This window comes from Larus michahellis, chromosome 4, assembly GCF_964199755.1.
Source record: "Larus michahellis chromosome 4, bLarMic1.1, whole genome shotgun sequence".
Lineage (NCBI taxonomy): Eukaryota > Metazoa > Chordata > Aves > Charadriiformes > Laridae > Larus > Larus michahellis.
This window is the reverse complement of record NC_133899.1, coordinates 1,919,563-1,933,179: the sequence shown is the minus strand read 5'-3', so window position 1 is coordinate 1,933,179 and position 13,617 is coordinate 1,919,563. Positions and strand designations below refer to the sequence as shown.

Sequence of the window (13,617 nt, the reverse complement as noted above, 5' to 3'; positions counted from 1 at the left end):
ATCCTGTTTTTAATTACTCTGTTAATTACACACAGGCAGCAAAAAGGATGGCAGGGGAATAGGGAAAGCATGCTTACAACCCCCCCTTCCCACCTTGCTCTTGGCAAGGATCCGAAATGTGCCCAGATAATGATGGATTAAGGTGGCTGGTGAAAACCGTGGCTCGTGGCCAGCTCCGGCGTGGCGGCTCCCTCCCGGCCCGGCCGGGTGCTGCCGGGGTGCCTCGTGGGGGTATTTCCCAGCACCCTCCCGAGAGGCACCGCGCCGCCCTGTTTCGGAAACCCCGGGGCCCCGCGGGACGCGCCAACGCCGCCTGCGTCATCCCCTGTGCCGGTGGCGGCCACCGCACAACCCGGCTGGCTTTCCCAGTGCTGGCCCCGCGTTTGCTCTCAAAATGTGTCCCGGGGGAGAGAAACCTCGGGATGCCGAAGCAGGCGGGAAGGGCGGGAGGATGGAGGAGGCTTCGGGCGGGCAGCATCCTCGGGGACCAAACACACCCTCGAGGCCCGTGCTGCCCTGGGGAGCCCTCCTGCCACCGAGGGGCTACTCCTCGGCGTGGGCACAGCGGCACGGGGTGGATGCCATCCTCAAGTCGGGCCAGCAGGCATTGTCGAGGGACCCCGGGCGCTGTCAACCGCCTCGGGCTCGCAGCCCCTCGCCCCCCCCCACTACGGCTGTGGGAAGCTTTCCAAGCGAGCAGATGGGGCAGGGGAGCAGCGGCAGCGAGGAGGAGAGCAGAAAAGGCTATTTTCTCACGCTACATATTTTACAAGTCGAACATTTTGTGCATTTCAGCCTCGCCTGTAAAAGCAGCTCAGGCTCAGCCCCGGGACTTGACGTCGGAGCCTGTGAGTCAACAGCGGCTGGTGGCAACGTGGCTGGCCAGCGCAGAGAGGGGCCAGGCGGTGGGGTCCCCCCCTGCGGAGAGTGAGGCTGGGGGGTTCCCATGAACCACTGGATCCGGGGGAGCTGCAGGATGGCCAAAAAACCCCCTCCGAGCCCTCCAGTCGGGGCGCAGCATCTGCAGCAGATGCTGCCTGCATCTGACCCATCCTGCCAGCAGCTCCAGGGCGGGGGGGGGAGAAGGGCACACACACGCCCTCCCTGCTCCCCAGCTGCCTTATGCTCCTGGAAATTAAATATACTGGCTAAACACGGCGAGTAAACAGAGCGCCGTGGCCAGCCCAGCACACCTGGAGGCACGTGGTGGCATGGGGCTGGGGCTGACCCCACCAGCGGCACCGTCCAGAGCTGCCCCCCACCCGGGAAAACCCCACGTCTTGGCTGCAAACCACCTCCCCGGTGCAAGGGCTGCGGGTGCATCACCACGGCAGGGCGAACCGAGCCACCAACACGTTGCCGAAGGGGCACCCCAAAACCAGCCCGATGCCCCAGCTGCAGAGCCGGATGCTCTTTGAGGGCAGGGAGGGGTTCAGGCTAAAACACCCCAATTTGCAATTTTTGCAGCCGCCCAGCCACATGCAGAGGGATGCTCGTGCCCAGCAGTGGCCTTGACGGCTGGAGCGGGGACAAGCGGCACAAGCAGCCAGGGCGCTTGGGGCATTTTGGAGGCAGAGAGTGGCTGGGGAAGGGAAAACATCCCCTTCCACACGCCAGCGCCAGCAGGGAGCTCCATGCAAGGTCCCTGCAGCGTGGGAACACCGAGGCGCCGACGGCTCCCCAGGGACCCCGGGCTGGATCATGCCCTGCAGACGCCAGGACGGTAAGGGCTCCGAGGGGGTGCCGAATCCAGCCGTGCATCCCCACCGCCGCTGCATTACTGACTCTTTGTCTATTTTTGAACCGCAGGCTCCATTTCAAGGCGATTTTGCCCATGTGAGATTGAATCAAACAACACAGGAAAAAATATTAATGAGAAATTTTCAAAATAAACAGGAAATCCCTTGGATGCTTTCTGGAAACATTGGTCAGCATCTTCCGAAGGAAAGCTGCTTGTCAAGGTGGGGTTGCCCCTGGGGAGCCTGAGCACGCTGGGAGGGACAGCCGAAAACAAGCTTCAGGAAATCTAAAAATAAACCCCGAACCGGACAATGGCACTAACGCCAATGGCACCCAGACAGGGGGGTTCTCCTCCGTGCCACAGGCCTGCTCTCGCCCTGCGCTGGCCATCATGAAGCTCGCAAGGATTGGTCCCAGCTTGGGGACCCCCCGCTGTCCCCATCCTGGCGGGGCAGCTAAATCCAGCTCCCGCCCGCGGTCCGGCTTGGAAAGCACAGGCCAGGGCTGTAGCATCCGACCCGCAACCCCTCAACCCCAGCAGCAGCGTTTAAGCCCGAGCTCAGCAGGGCAACCCACGGGTGTCCCCGCTCCCTCCCAGGTCCCAGGCAGCCCCGTTTGCAGGATCAGGCCCTGATCTGCCCAAAACCTTGCGCACACTGTGACTGTGCTGGTCTGGATGGGGGGCAGAAGCAGCATTGGTGCTGGTGGTGGTGGGGTCAGCTCCCTGCCCCCCTGCCAGCACTCAAGCGCACCTCACCGGCAGCCCTGCACTCCTTGGTTGGCTCGCCGGCAATTAACCTCCATTAACAGACGTAGTAACGGACATTTACGGGGTGCCTCTCCTCCCTGAGCATCCCGCGGCACCCCGCGCCCCTTCCCCGGGTGGCCGTGGGCAGGGAGCTAAACTGCCTCTAGACCGCACCGGGGATTTAAGCCGACTGCTGGCAGCGAGCGGAGCCGAGATCCCACTTCCACAGCAAAGCTGGACATCACGCAGCCCGGATCCTGCACGGCGTTTCCCACGCCTGAAAACGACCGTGGCTCAGAAGGAGGAATCAGGGGAAGGGACACAGGGGACGTTGGCAGAGACTCGCCAGCCCCCAGCCCCGGGTCCCCTGTGGGACCTGCCAGAGCCCCCTCCTCGGCACGCTGGCCTTGGGCAGCCCACCCCGGCCGTGCCCACAGGGCTGCCCCCGAGCCCAGCAGTGCCGAGCGTGCCGCAGCGACGGGCAGAACCTGGGGGGCTGCTCGACCCTCCCAAACCGAAGCACCACCAAGCACCGGAGTGTTTTTCCACCCTGCACCCTGTAAGCCCGCGGCGTACGGGGCAAATCCTGCACCCACAAGAGGCCGCGCTGTTCCCCTGCCTGAACCTGGCACCCCTCCCCGTGCTGGCACCCAGCGCCACGGGAGAACAGCCTCTCCCCCCCCCAGGCTTCTTGGCTTTTCCTCCCTACAAGCCAACATCTGCAGCCACACTTTTTTTCAAACAAAACACGCCCGACATCTGTCCGTCCCCGGGTAAAACCTTACCTGCCAGCGCAGACACTGACCGGGCCTGCCGGGAGGCAGCCAGCAGGGAAAAATCCCTTTGCACAGCCAAGTTCATCTCTGCTTTCCTCCCCAACCACAGCAAAAGCTCAAAACTTCTCCCTGCATGGAAAGGCTCTGCGCGGGGACCTGCTTTATCCTCCTCCGGGGACCCAAGCGCCCGCCCCGGGTGGCAGCTCGGCCCCACGGGGCTCCTCACCCGAGGACCGCGGGCGCCGGGGCTGTCAGCATCCTCCCCGGCTGCTGCTCTGCATTTGCCGTGGGGTTTTGGGATGGCTCCCCCATGTCTCCGTGCCCCGTACCATAGCAGAGCTCACCCCACCGCGCTGCCGAGCAGACGGGCGTTTGCAGAGTGTCTTCAAGTCACTTGACAAAGGAGCGGAGAATTAATATTCCTTTTAATTAAAGGCAGAAAAATCTCTTTGTTCCTGAACAGAGAGAAAACAACAGAGGGAAGAGCTCAAAAGCTCTTTCTAAGCTAGAGACAAGACCATCGCTTAGATTCAAAGACACTGTCAACGTGCACGTGACCTCAAATTAAAAAAACAAAATGAAACCCAGCAGCGGCGGCGGCAGCAGCTCCTCTCCGAAAACGAAGGAAAGTTGCAAAGTTTTTCTTGGCTAATAGGGGGGGAAAAAAAAAAATCCAACAAAAGGTGCGTTTAACCAGAGAAACGCTCTGCAGTATCCGAAGGCACCATCCAGCGGCGAGGGGGAGTGACGGGGAGAGCTGGCCGGGCCCTGGCCCACATCACGGAGGAGCGCGGAGCCGAGCCCGCTCCACCGCTACGCCGACAGCATCCCCTTATCAAAGCCAGGCCACCGCCGAAGGAGCTGGATCATGATTAATGGCTGCGAGGTTCAGAAGCGGGGCAGCGCTGAGGCAGAGAGCTGGAGGCTCCCCGAGCCAGCCTTCCTTCCCAAGTCCGCATCCAACACCACTGTCCCCCAGCACACACGAGGACACAGCGCGTGTCCCCAGCACGGACCTGTGTCCTTGCATGTAAACACAGAATTATGCTGGTGTAGCTGGAACTTCCCAAAGCAGCCCTGGGTTTGCTGGAACTTCCCAAACCAGCCCCTGGGTTTCCTCCCACAAACTCTCCCGAGTGGATCAGCTCCTCCTCGCCATGAAACGCGGCTCCATCTCTATATCGGCGGCGGCCGGAGCGGGATGTGGAGCCGGCGGGTTGGCGCTCCGAGGAGGAGGGATGCAGGGATGGGATGAAAACGACTTCTCCCGCAGGGCAGAAGTCGGGAGCCACGACGCGGGAGGGTTTGTTGGGGTGGGGGGGACACGACAATCTCGCGTGGGTTCCCGGGGATGCTGGGCGGCCCCGCGCTGCCCCGGCTCTCGGAAAGCAGCTGCCGGGTGCGGGGAGGGGAGCGCAGGCAAAGCCCCGGCCCCGCCGCGGCAGGGAGAGGGGTCCGCATCCCGCCGCCCCTGCGTGAGCGCCGTGCGTGGCAGCGGGGCCCACGGTCGCGGCAGATCGCTCCTGCCCCGCACGGACGGCGGCTCCGGTGCCCGCTCGCCCCGGCTGCGCCCCCGCTCGCCCTGTCCCGCTCCGCCGCCGCCGCCGCGCGTCCCGGGGGCCGCCGAGCACGGGGTCGGAGAGACCGCGGCGGCGGGGACCGCGCTGGCTCGGGCACCGGGAACATCCCCGTCCCCGGCGCACCGGCAGCTTCCCGAGCACCGGGAGCATCCCCCGGGCACCGGGAGCCTCCCCTTCTCCTGCGCACCGGGAGCACCCCCCGGGTACCGGGAGCCTCCTCGACTCCTGCGCACCGGGAGCATCCCCCGGGCACCGGGAGCCTCCTCGACTCCTGCGCACCGGGAGCATCCCCCGGGCATCGGCAGCTTCCGACTCCCCTGCGCACCGGGAGCATCCCCCGGGCACCGGGAGCCTTCAGCTCCCCTGCGCACCGGGAGCATCCCCTGGGCACCGGTAACACCCCCAGCCCCTCTTCCCCGGGGGCCTCCCCGGGCACCGGGAGCCGCCCCGTCCCCGTTCCCGGGCGCGGACGGCACTTACCGTCCTGAGGTGTGGCGGAGGCGTGAGGTAAGTCCCAAGGCAGGGGCCGGCAGGAGCGGGCAGAGCCGGCAGCGGCCCCCGGCGGCGGCGGCGGCGGCGGCGGCCCCGGCCCGCTTAAGGCCGGCGCGGGCGGAGCGCGGCCCCGCGGCGGCGGCTGCCCCCAGCACCTGCCCGCCGCCGCTCGCCGCGCCCGGGGCCGCCGAGGGCCGCCAGCCCGGGGGTCGGAGCGCTTCCCACACCGCCCCCCGCCCCCCCAGGAGGGGGGGCACCGGAGAAGCGGGGGAAGGCGGGGGCGGAGAAGCCGGTAAATCCGCGGGGTCGGTTCACCCCCTGCGCGCTGCCCGGCGGCGCATCCTCCGGCGCCGCGTCGCGGCCATGGGGCGCCCGCGGCCGCGCTCCGTGCCGGGCCGGGCCGCCCGCAGCGCCCGCTGCCGCCGCGCCGCCCGCCCGCCCGCCCCGGAGTGAGCGCCGCCCGCCCGCGCCGCTGCCTTAGACGGCGCCTCCACCGCGCCCGGCAGGGGGCGCCCCGCCGCCGCCGCCACCGGAGCCGGGCCCCCGGGGTGCGCGGCCAGGGGAAGGGGAGACCGGGATGTACGGGGACACGGGGATGCACGGCACCGGAGGGGGTGTACGGGGACACGGGGGCTGCACGGCACCAGGGGGGTGTACGGGAACACAGGGGTCTGCTTGGCGCTGGGGAGCTGTACGGAGTCATGGGGCTGCACGGCACCGGGGGGGTGTACGGGGACACGGGGGGCTGCATGGCACTAGGGGCTGCACGGCACCGGGGGGTGTACGGGGACACGGGGGGCTGCATGGCACGAGGGGGATGTACAGGGACACGGGGGGCTGCGTGGCACTAGGGGCTGCACGGCACCGGGGGGGTGTACGGGGACACGGGGGGCTGCGTGGCACTAGGGGCTGCACGGCACCGGGGGGGTGTACGGGGACACGGGGGGCTGCATGGCACCAGGGGGATGTACAGGGACACGGGGGGCTGCGTGGCACTAGGGGCTGCAGGGGGTTTTGGCGGGGGTGCACAGGGACTGGAGACTGCATGGGGATTGTTGGGGGGACAGTTTGGGGGCTGCAGGGGGCTGGTGTTCGCAAAAGGTTCAGGGTTCGCAAGGGGTTGGGGGTGCCAAAGACTGAGGGTTTGCAAAGCTGGGGGGGGGCTGCATGGGTGGGGGTCAGCATATGTTTTGGGGGGCTGCAAGGGGCCAGGAGTTGTTTGCGTGGGGTCAGGGGACCGCAAGGGGATGGCGGCAGGGTTTGTCTGGGTCGTGGGAACAGCCAAGGGGCAGGGGCTGGGACTGCAAGGGGCTGGGGGGCCGCGGGGGGCTGGAGTTGTGGTTGTTCTGCTTCCCTCTCCGGAGACCCAAGGGCCAGGGTTGCCGTAGGAGCGGCCACATGTGCAGCCACAAGCGACATGGGCACAGCCCCCATTGGCACCCCACGGTCTACATGCCCATCCCGGCCTGGCCTCGGGGTGCCCCCCACCCCGCTTGGCCTCGGCGAGGCTCCCTTGGGTGGCCGTGCTGTGCCCCAGCACCACGGGAACGCCAGGGGGGCCCTTCCTCCAAAGCGGTGCATGGCGGCGGTGCATGGTGGCGGTGCATGCATTCGTGGCGGTGCCTGCCCACGAGCCCTTCCTGGGGGGAAGCGTTAAAAATTTCCCTCCCCCCTGCTCCCCCCCCCTCCCCAAGTCCTACTACGATGTTGTTGCTTGCTTGCGCGCCCGGTAACGCAATCCCTGCTAATTTCCCTGCCAGCCGAAGCCCTGCCTCTTTGCGTAATTACTCTGCTTGGCAGCTGCCTTCCCTCTGCGAGTTGCTGTGCGGAGCCTTTGCCGCCCGTATGGTTGTTGTATTACTCATCCTCACCCGCTTCCCAGGGCTCCGGCGCTGGAGACCGCGGCAGCCTTGCCAGGCGGCGAGTCACCGCTGCACGGCTGTTGCACAACCGCTGCAGGGGTGTTGGGTGGCATCGCCGCTGCACGGCCGCTCTACAGCCAGTGCATGGCCCTGGCATGACGGATGCACCTCCACTGCATGGGCACCTACCTGCACGGCCGCTACAAAACTGCTGCGTGGCCACTGTGTGAGCATTGCATGGCCAGTAAATGACCAGCACACGGCCACTGTGTGACCACTCACAGCCAAGCTCCCCTCAGTGTCACCCCACTGATGGGGTCGCAGCGGGACGGTGCTGCAGCATCCCTACCCAGACCCCTCCAGCCCGCTCTCCGCAATCCCAACCTCCAGCTCCGGTGTTGCCTGCCTTGTTCCAGTACAGCCCCACTGGGGAGGGCCCACGAGCAGGGGAGGAAAATCCACCCCTGCGCACAGCTGTCCGCCCACCCGGCTTTGCATAGGTGTCACCGGCTGGCACACGCAAATGCCAGTGCTACGTGTGCATTTGGACACGCGGTGCACGGTGCAGTCCCCCACCGGCGCACACGTCGAAGCATCGGCCATCACCGAGGCAGCCCGAGAGCACTCCTAAGGCAGAGCCCAGGTTTTCTGGGGTGCCAGCCCAGGGCTCCTTTGGGCTCAGCTGCTGTGTCTGGCCACCTACCAGGAGAGCAGGGACCTCACCACGGGGGTGACCACGCTCTTGACTGGGTGGGCTGTCCCACACACCCATCCCCATGCAGTGCGAGCCATTGAATACATTGCAAACCCATCCCCACAGACCTGCCCATGGGCACCTCGCTGGGACGGTGCCAGGAAAAGCCACAACCTCTCCGGCTCCTGGTTAATTTGGAGTGCAGCTGAAGGATGCCATCAAATACCTGGCACCAGCCAAGGTGGTCGAGCCAAGGCTGAGCCAGGTGGCCAGGAGCCCGCAGAGCCTTTGCAGGGAAGGCGGATGGAGCCGGGCACAGCCATCCTGCCAGGGCCACCGCGCAGGCAAGGTCTGCCCGTGCACCGGCGGGACGGGCAGGCAGCGGCACTGCAGCATGTCTGGGACAGCGTGGGCAGGAGGGAGCCACGCTGCGTCCCCCCCGGCGGCGTTTGGGTGGCGGGGTCTGCTTCGTTTCTATTCCGCTCGCGCAGCCCGTAATTTTGGTCTATTGAAGTCATAATTCACTACTGTGAAAATAAACATTTGTGTTAGCTCGCTTTATTCGGCGGGTCTCGTCTGAATGTTAATAATTCCCTGCCGGCATGCTTGCACGTGGCCTTGGCCGCGGGGACAAAGCCCGGGCACCCGTGGCTGTGGCTGTGCCCGTGGCTGTGGCCGTGCCTGTGCCCACGGCTGCCTCCTTGCATGCGCGGGGTAGGATCTCACCAGCTTCGCACGCTGTCCCCAGGCATCCCTGTCCCCAGGCATCCCTGGATCCCAACAGAGAGGAGACGGGGACCGAAGTGCCGCTTAGAGCTAAGCTGGGGATAACGAGGGAGCTGGCTGCTGTAAGATAAAGGTGATGGAAAGGTAATATTTTGAGTAAAGCAGATTGAGTCCAGCACCTGCTCTGGACCCTTCCCTGCCCGCTCCTGTCCCTGGTTTTTTTCGCTTGCACTGTTTTGTGGGTGCTCCCACCCACAGCGGGGATGTCCCCGCACCCACGCCGTGCCATAGCCCAGCTGGGGCAGGCAGGAGGACGCCTGGACCACCCTCCGGCTGTCCCCATGGCTGTCCCCACGGCTGTCCCCACGGCTGTCCCCAGTCAGCCGCCAGCCGGGACAGGGCTGGCCCCAGGGCTCCCCGGGTTTCTCCCTGCTGGGTGCAGGGGGCTGGTGCTTCCCCTCTGCATTTGCATCTTCCCAGCCTTTATCTTTCTCCCAGTCTCTGTATTGCTGCAATTACAGACACTTTAAAACACAATGATCTGGCTGTTAGCGTGATGGATGACAGAACCTTTCTGTCTGGTTTAAATCATTGCCGAGAGTGAGCAAACTTCCCCGGCTTAACCCCTTCGTACCCCCCAGCCCTCTCCCTGCCCAGCCCATGGTTGGTGGCTGCTGGCCGGGTGCTGCCATATGCCCCGTGGCCACTCATCTGCAGCACGCGTGGGTCCCAGGGATGGGGATGGAGAGGGGTCTGGCGTTCCTGGATGGAGAGGGATCAGTGCTGGTGGGGAAACATCCCCCATGTGAGGGGTCACCACCTCAGCTCCCTGGGTGCACGGGATGGATGCCGCGCCATGGGGCAGACGATGGGACCAGCCCCACTTCGTCAGGGCCAGCAGCCCCGCTCTGCTGTGGTGGGAAAGCAACGGCCGGGGTGGGAGATAAGCGTCTGCCAGAGCCCGATAGCCTGGATCTGTCCCAGCCCAGGGCCTGGTAATCCTTCCCCCGGCAAATCTGAAGCTGGGGCAGGATGGGGCCCCGCCGGGTTCCCACCCGGCAGAGAGGGTGGAAACTCCTGTAATGACTCGGTGTCGGTCACGCCGGCGCGTGATTGATGGCGCAGCGTGCAACAGCCCGGCACGAGGATTAACTGCACATGTTATGGCAATTTGCGCTCCCTTTGTTTTGAGGAGCCGGCATCTCCCGCCACCGCGCATCCCGCCCTGCGCCCACTGCTGCCCGTCCTCCCCGTTCCCGACAGTGTCACCCCCATGGGTGTCTTGGTCCCATGGGAGGGTGTCGGTACTGTCACCCGTCGTTCCTGCTCACGGGACCCACGGGGAGGAGGAATGTCCTCCATCCCTGCTGGGTGTGCTCTGGGAGAGGTTGCAGTGGGCAGCTCAGGGAGCTGCCGAGGACCTGTGCCAGACAAAGCAGGTCCCCAAGGCACAGCCTGGGGGTGAGGGGTGCCACCAGGGCCTGGCACGGTGTGTGCCAGCAGATAAGGTGCTCACTGAGGGCAGATGAGGGCAACTGGCACCAACCCTCGCAGGAAATGGTCACCACCATGTGCCATCCGGGCCCCGTATCTGCCCATGCACATGACCCCCGCCGCTATCGGGGCTGTGCACACAGGCTGGGGGCAACTTGGTGGGTGCCCCTGGCTCACGTGGCCACCAGGCCAGCCCCAGCCCCGTGGCCCATGCATGTCTTCGCAGCCACCACAGTGTTGGGGTCCCTTTTCACACCCCGTGGGTGCTCAACCATCTGTCCTGACCCACCACTTCTCTTCCCGTGGCTCTCGCTCAGCCCCTCACCCTGCATCCCACCGGCACCGTGTTGTCCCCCTTCTCCCCAGCTCTCCCGAGCTGCCGCAGCCCGGGCTTTTGCTCATCCCCATCGCTTCCCGGCGTGCCTGTAAGAGCTGATTGCTATTCAGGCTGCGTCCCCCCTTCGCAAGCCTCAGGCTTTTTAAAAAAGCCCACGGTGTTGGTTTATCGCACCTTCCCCCTCGCCGCGCTGGTGACTCATCCCCTCGCCACCACCACGCTGCGCAGCCGGGAGCTGTGGCAGACCTGCCCCGCTGCGGGCAGCACCCGTGGGGGCACCCGCAGCCCCTCTGCCGTGCCGTGCCGGGGGTCCTGCCACAGCCCGGCTCTCGCAGGAGGCTCATCTGGAGGCGAAGGCACCGAGCCGTGCCGGCGCTCAGCCCCTGGCGTGCCACAGGTTTCCGGTGTCACCCCTAGCGAGTCTGTCTGTCCGTCTGGGTTTCTCGGTCTCCCTGCTGGGGAGCAGAGCATCCCCTGGGGAGCAGAGCATCCCGGGGTGCTTCTCTGCGGTCCTCAATAGATGTGGCTGCACCAGCGGTCCCTGCCTGGCACAGCGCCGAGCAGAGCTGGGGGACAGAGTAGGACCCGGTGCTCGCAACCAGCCGCAGCAATGCAAAGCCCCACGCCGCTGGCGGGGTCCCCATTTTGCAGAGGGACCCGTTTTCTCAGAGCATCCCCATGGGGACGCCGTGCTTGGGCCGGGAAGGGTCAGTGTGACCACAGACGGTCCCATTGCCCTGGCTGCACGCGCAGATGTGGTGGCCTGAATCTCAGCGCCTAAATCCATCCCGGAGCGAGCACCGGGAGCCAGCCTGCAGCCCCCAGAGCTCTTCCCATGGCATTTTTCTTGCAGCAGGAGCCCCGGCTGGCGCTGCATTTCCCTGCGCGTTCATTCATGGGGGAATGTGGTGGGGGGAGATAAGGGGCTGGTGGGGAGCCAGCGGCCGGGGAAGACGGCTCGCCCGCCGGCCAGCTATCGCCCGCCGCAGCTGCATCCGCCGCGGTGACATCTGCTCGGCAGGAAGTGCCGCTCGCCAGCCTTTCAGCAGAAAGGGGGTTCGTTTGCGCCTGGCTTCCCTCCTCGCCCACTCATGGGGGTCCCCGGCCTCAGGGCCACCACCCCGCAGCCGCCCCAGCCCCTCGCTTCCTCAGCCGAAGGCTGGAAGGAGCACCTTACCGCCCCCCGGCCATCGCCGCCGGGAAGCAGATCTGGAGGCTTTGTGGCTTTCGCACAACTTCCATAACATTAAAAGAAAAAAAAAAAAAAAAAAGAAAAAAAAAATCCTGTTTTCCTGGCCGACAGATTCGTTCCTGCTTCGTGGCATTCAAAGGGAAACCGGCCCCCACTGCTTATCATCTCCGCTCGCCCTGCGCCGCAGGCTCCGAAAAATCACCGGCTCGGCTTAAACACCGGGAGACTTCGGGATGCGACACTATTCCTCTGGGTCCTTTACAGTTCCTGGGCTGCTGGGCGCAAAGTTTCCAGCTTTTCTTTGCCACGGAGAGTCTGGAAAGCATTTTCATTTCAAGGCAGAGACTGCCACGTGCTGCCCCGCCTCCGGGAGAGGGTGCTTTGGGGAGCACGGAGACACTGCTGACCCCACCATGGGAGCAGCGCCCGGTGGCGGCACCGTCGGCAAGTCCTGCCAGCATCGTCCTTGGCCAGCAGGAATTCGCTGGGAGATGCTGAGCAAAATCCCCTGAGCTGCCCCAGGGAGGACAGCAAGCTGGGAGTGCCGGCGCAAAGGGTCCCTCCGTTTCTTCCAGTCCCTTGCCGGGGGAGCTCCTGTCTCCACGGCACTGCTTCCCTTTGAAGGGCTGGGCAAGGGGAACGGCGGTGCTGAGCCTCCGTGACAGCCATGTCCTCGCCTCAGTGCCCCTAACGTCACCTGGACCACGCAAGATCTCCATGCAATGCCAAGGTTGGGGAGATGAGAGCATCTCTCAGCCCCGCCATGGCACCACGGCCACCCCCTACCCGGCGGGCAGCCCTGGGGGGGGTGAACGGTGTGTTCACACTCCCCCTCTCCCCTCCAAACCAGGGTGACCCGTCTGTTTGCCAGCCCCACCCCCCATCCCACAGGCTACGACTGCCTGCGCAGGCCTCTTTAATGATGGGAATTTAATTAGCTTGCATTGCACTTCCAACACCTCGCATCCCTGCAAAAAATCAATGGGAGCTAGCGGGAGGCGGTGCAGCGCAGCCCGCCTTCGCTCCAGCGTGTGGATGGGCCTGGGAGCAAAGCCCGGGGGGCTGCTTTCAAAGCCCACCCCCACCCCAATGAGGCCAAAATGCCCCGGCACCAGGCTCTGGCCGCGTCGAGGTTGGTGCCGATCTGTGCCGTGCCGTGCCGGGCCGTGGGGAGCCGCAGCCTTGCGGCGGGGAGGTCTGGGATTCGTTACGAGGTCCAGATGCGCCGTGGCAGCGGGGGATGTTGCGGCTGTCTCTGGCCACCTGCATCGTTTCCAAGTTCCCAGGCTAAAAGCAGGGCTTGTTATCAAGAGCAAAAAATGTGCCACCTCTGTTGTATTTCATTTCCCTTTCTCCACCTCTTCCCTGCCCGCTGCGCATCGGAGATAACAGCTCTCCGCGCCGAAGCCGGAGCGCGGGGCAGGCAACGGCCTCGCCAGCCCTATCGCTGCCTCGCCGGCCGCAAGGAAATCAGGAAGTTTGCAGAGATATTCGGCCAACAAAACAAACATTTCTCCTGCCAAGAGCCTAACCGGCAGCTCGGCCAGCCCGCAGCAATCTGCACGCCTCCCCTCGCTGCAGCCATCCGGTCGACGGTGCCCGCCGAGCCACCGCAGCCCCGCGGCGCCCGCCCGGCCACCGGCACCTTATCGGTGGGTGATACTCACCCAGGGTGCGCCAAACGCTGCGGCGGGTGGCAGGTCTGGGGACAGGGACCCCAGCGCAGCTCCCACCTGCAGCGAACCGACACGCCACGACGGGTGCAGCGCCCGGAGTGCACCCCAAAGCCTGCCCTTGAGCCCGTCCTCGCCGTGTCCCCAACCCATGGGGTGGGTGCCAGGACCAGGCGGTGGGGCAGGGAGCTGCGGGCAGGGAGACGGGGGGGTGTGAGGGGGAAGCAAGGCAAAAGGCCAGTATTGTTTGGTCAGGGCAGACAAATGCCGGTGACTCAGCCGGCAACCGCTTTCCTGCCCGCG

General features: G+C 65.4%; 1 protein-coding gene across 7 annotated transcripts in view; it reads right to left on the bottom strand.

Annotated features, from left to right (window-relative positions):
• The window catches only part of CBFA2T3 (CBFA2/RUNX1 partner transcriptional co-repressor 3), a 34,914-nt gene that overhangs the window by 17,282 nt on the left and 4,015 nt on the right, over positions 1 to 13,617 (bottom strand). For 2 of the 7 annotated variants that reach the window (XM_074582684.1, XM_074582689.1), the window contains exon 1: positions 3,274 to 4,486. The exons of 1 other annotated variant lie outside the window; for it this stretch is intronic. In XM_074582684.1, the coding sequence (XP_074438785.1) occupies positions 3,274 to 3,349 (76 nt within the window). In that variant the 5' untranslated portion in view covers positions 3,350 to 4,486. Of the gene's footprint in view, positions 1 to 3,273; positions 4,487 to 5,324; positions 5,770 to 13,617 lie in introns of those variants that run through there. 4 more of the 7 variants (XM_074582686.1, XM_074582690.1, XM_074582691.1 and 1 more) reach the window with 3 other exon arrangements.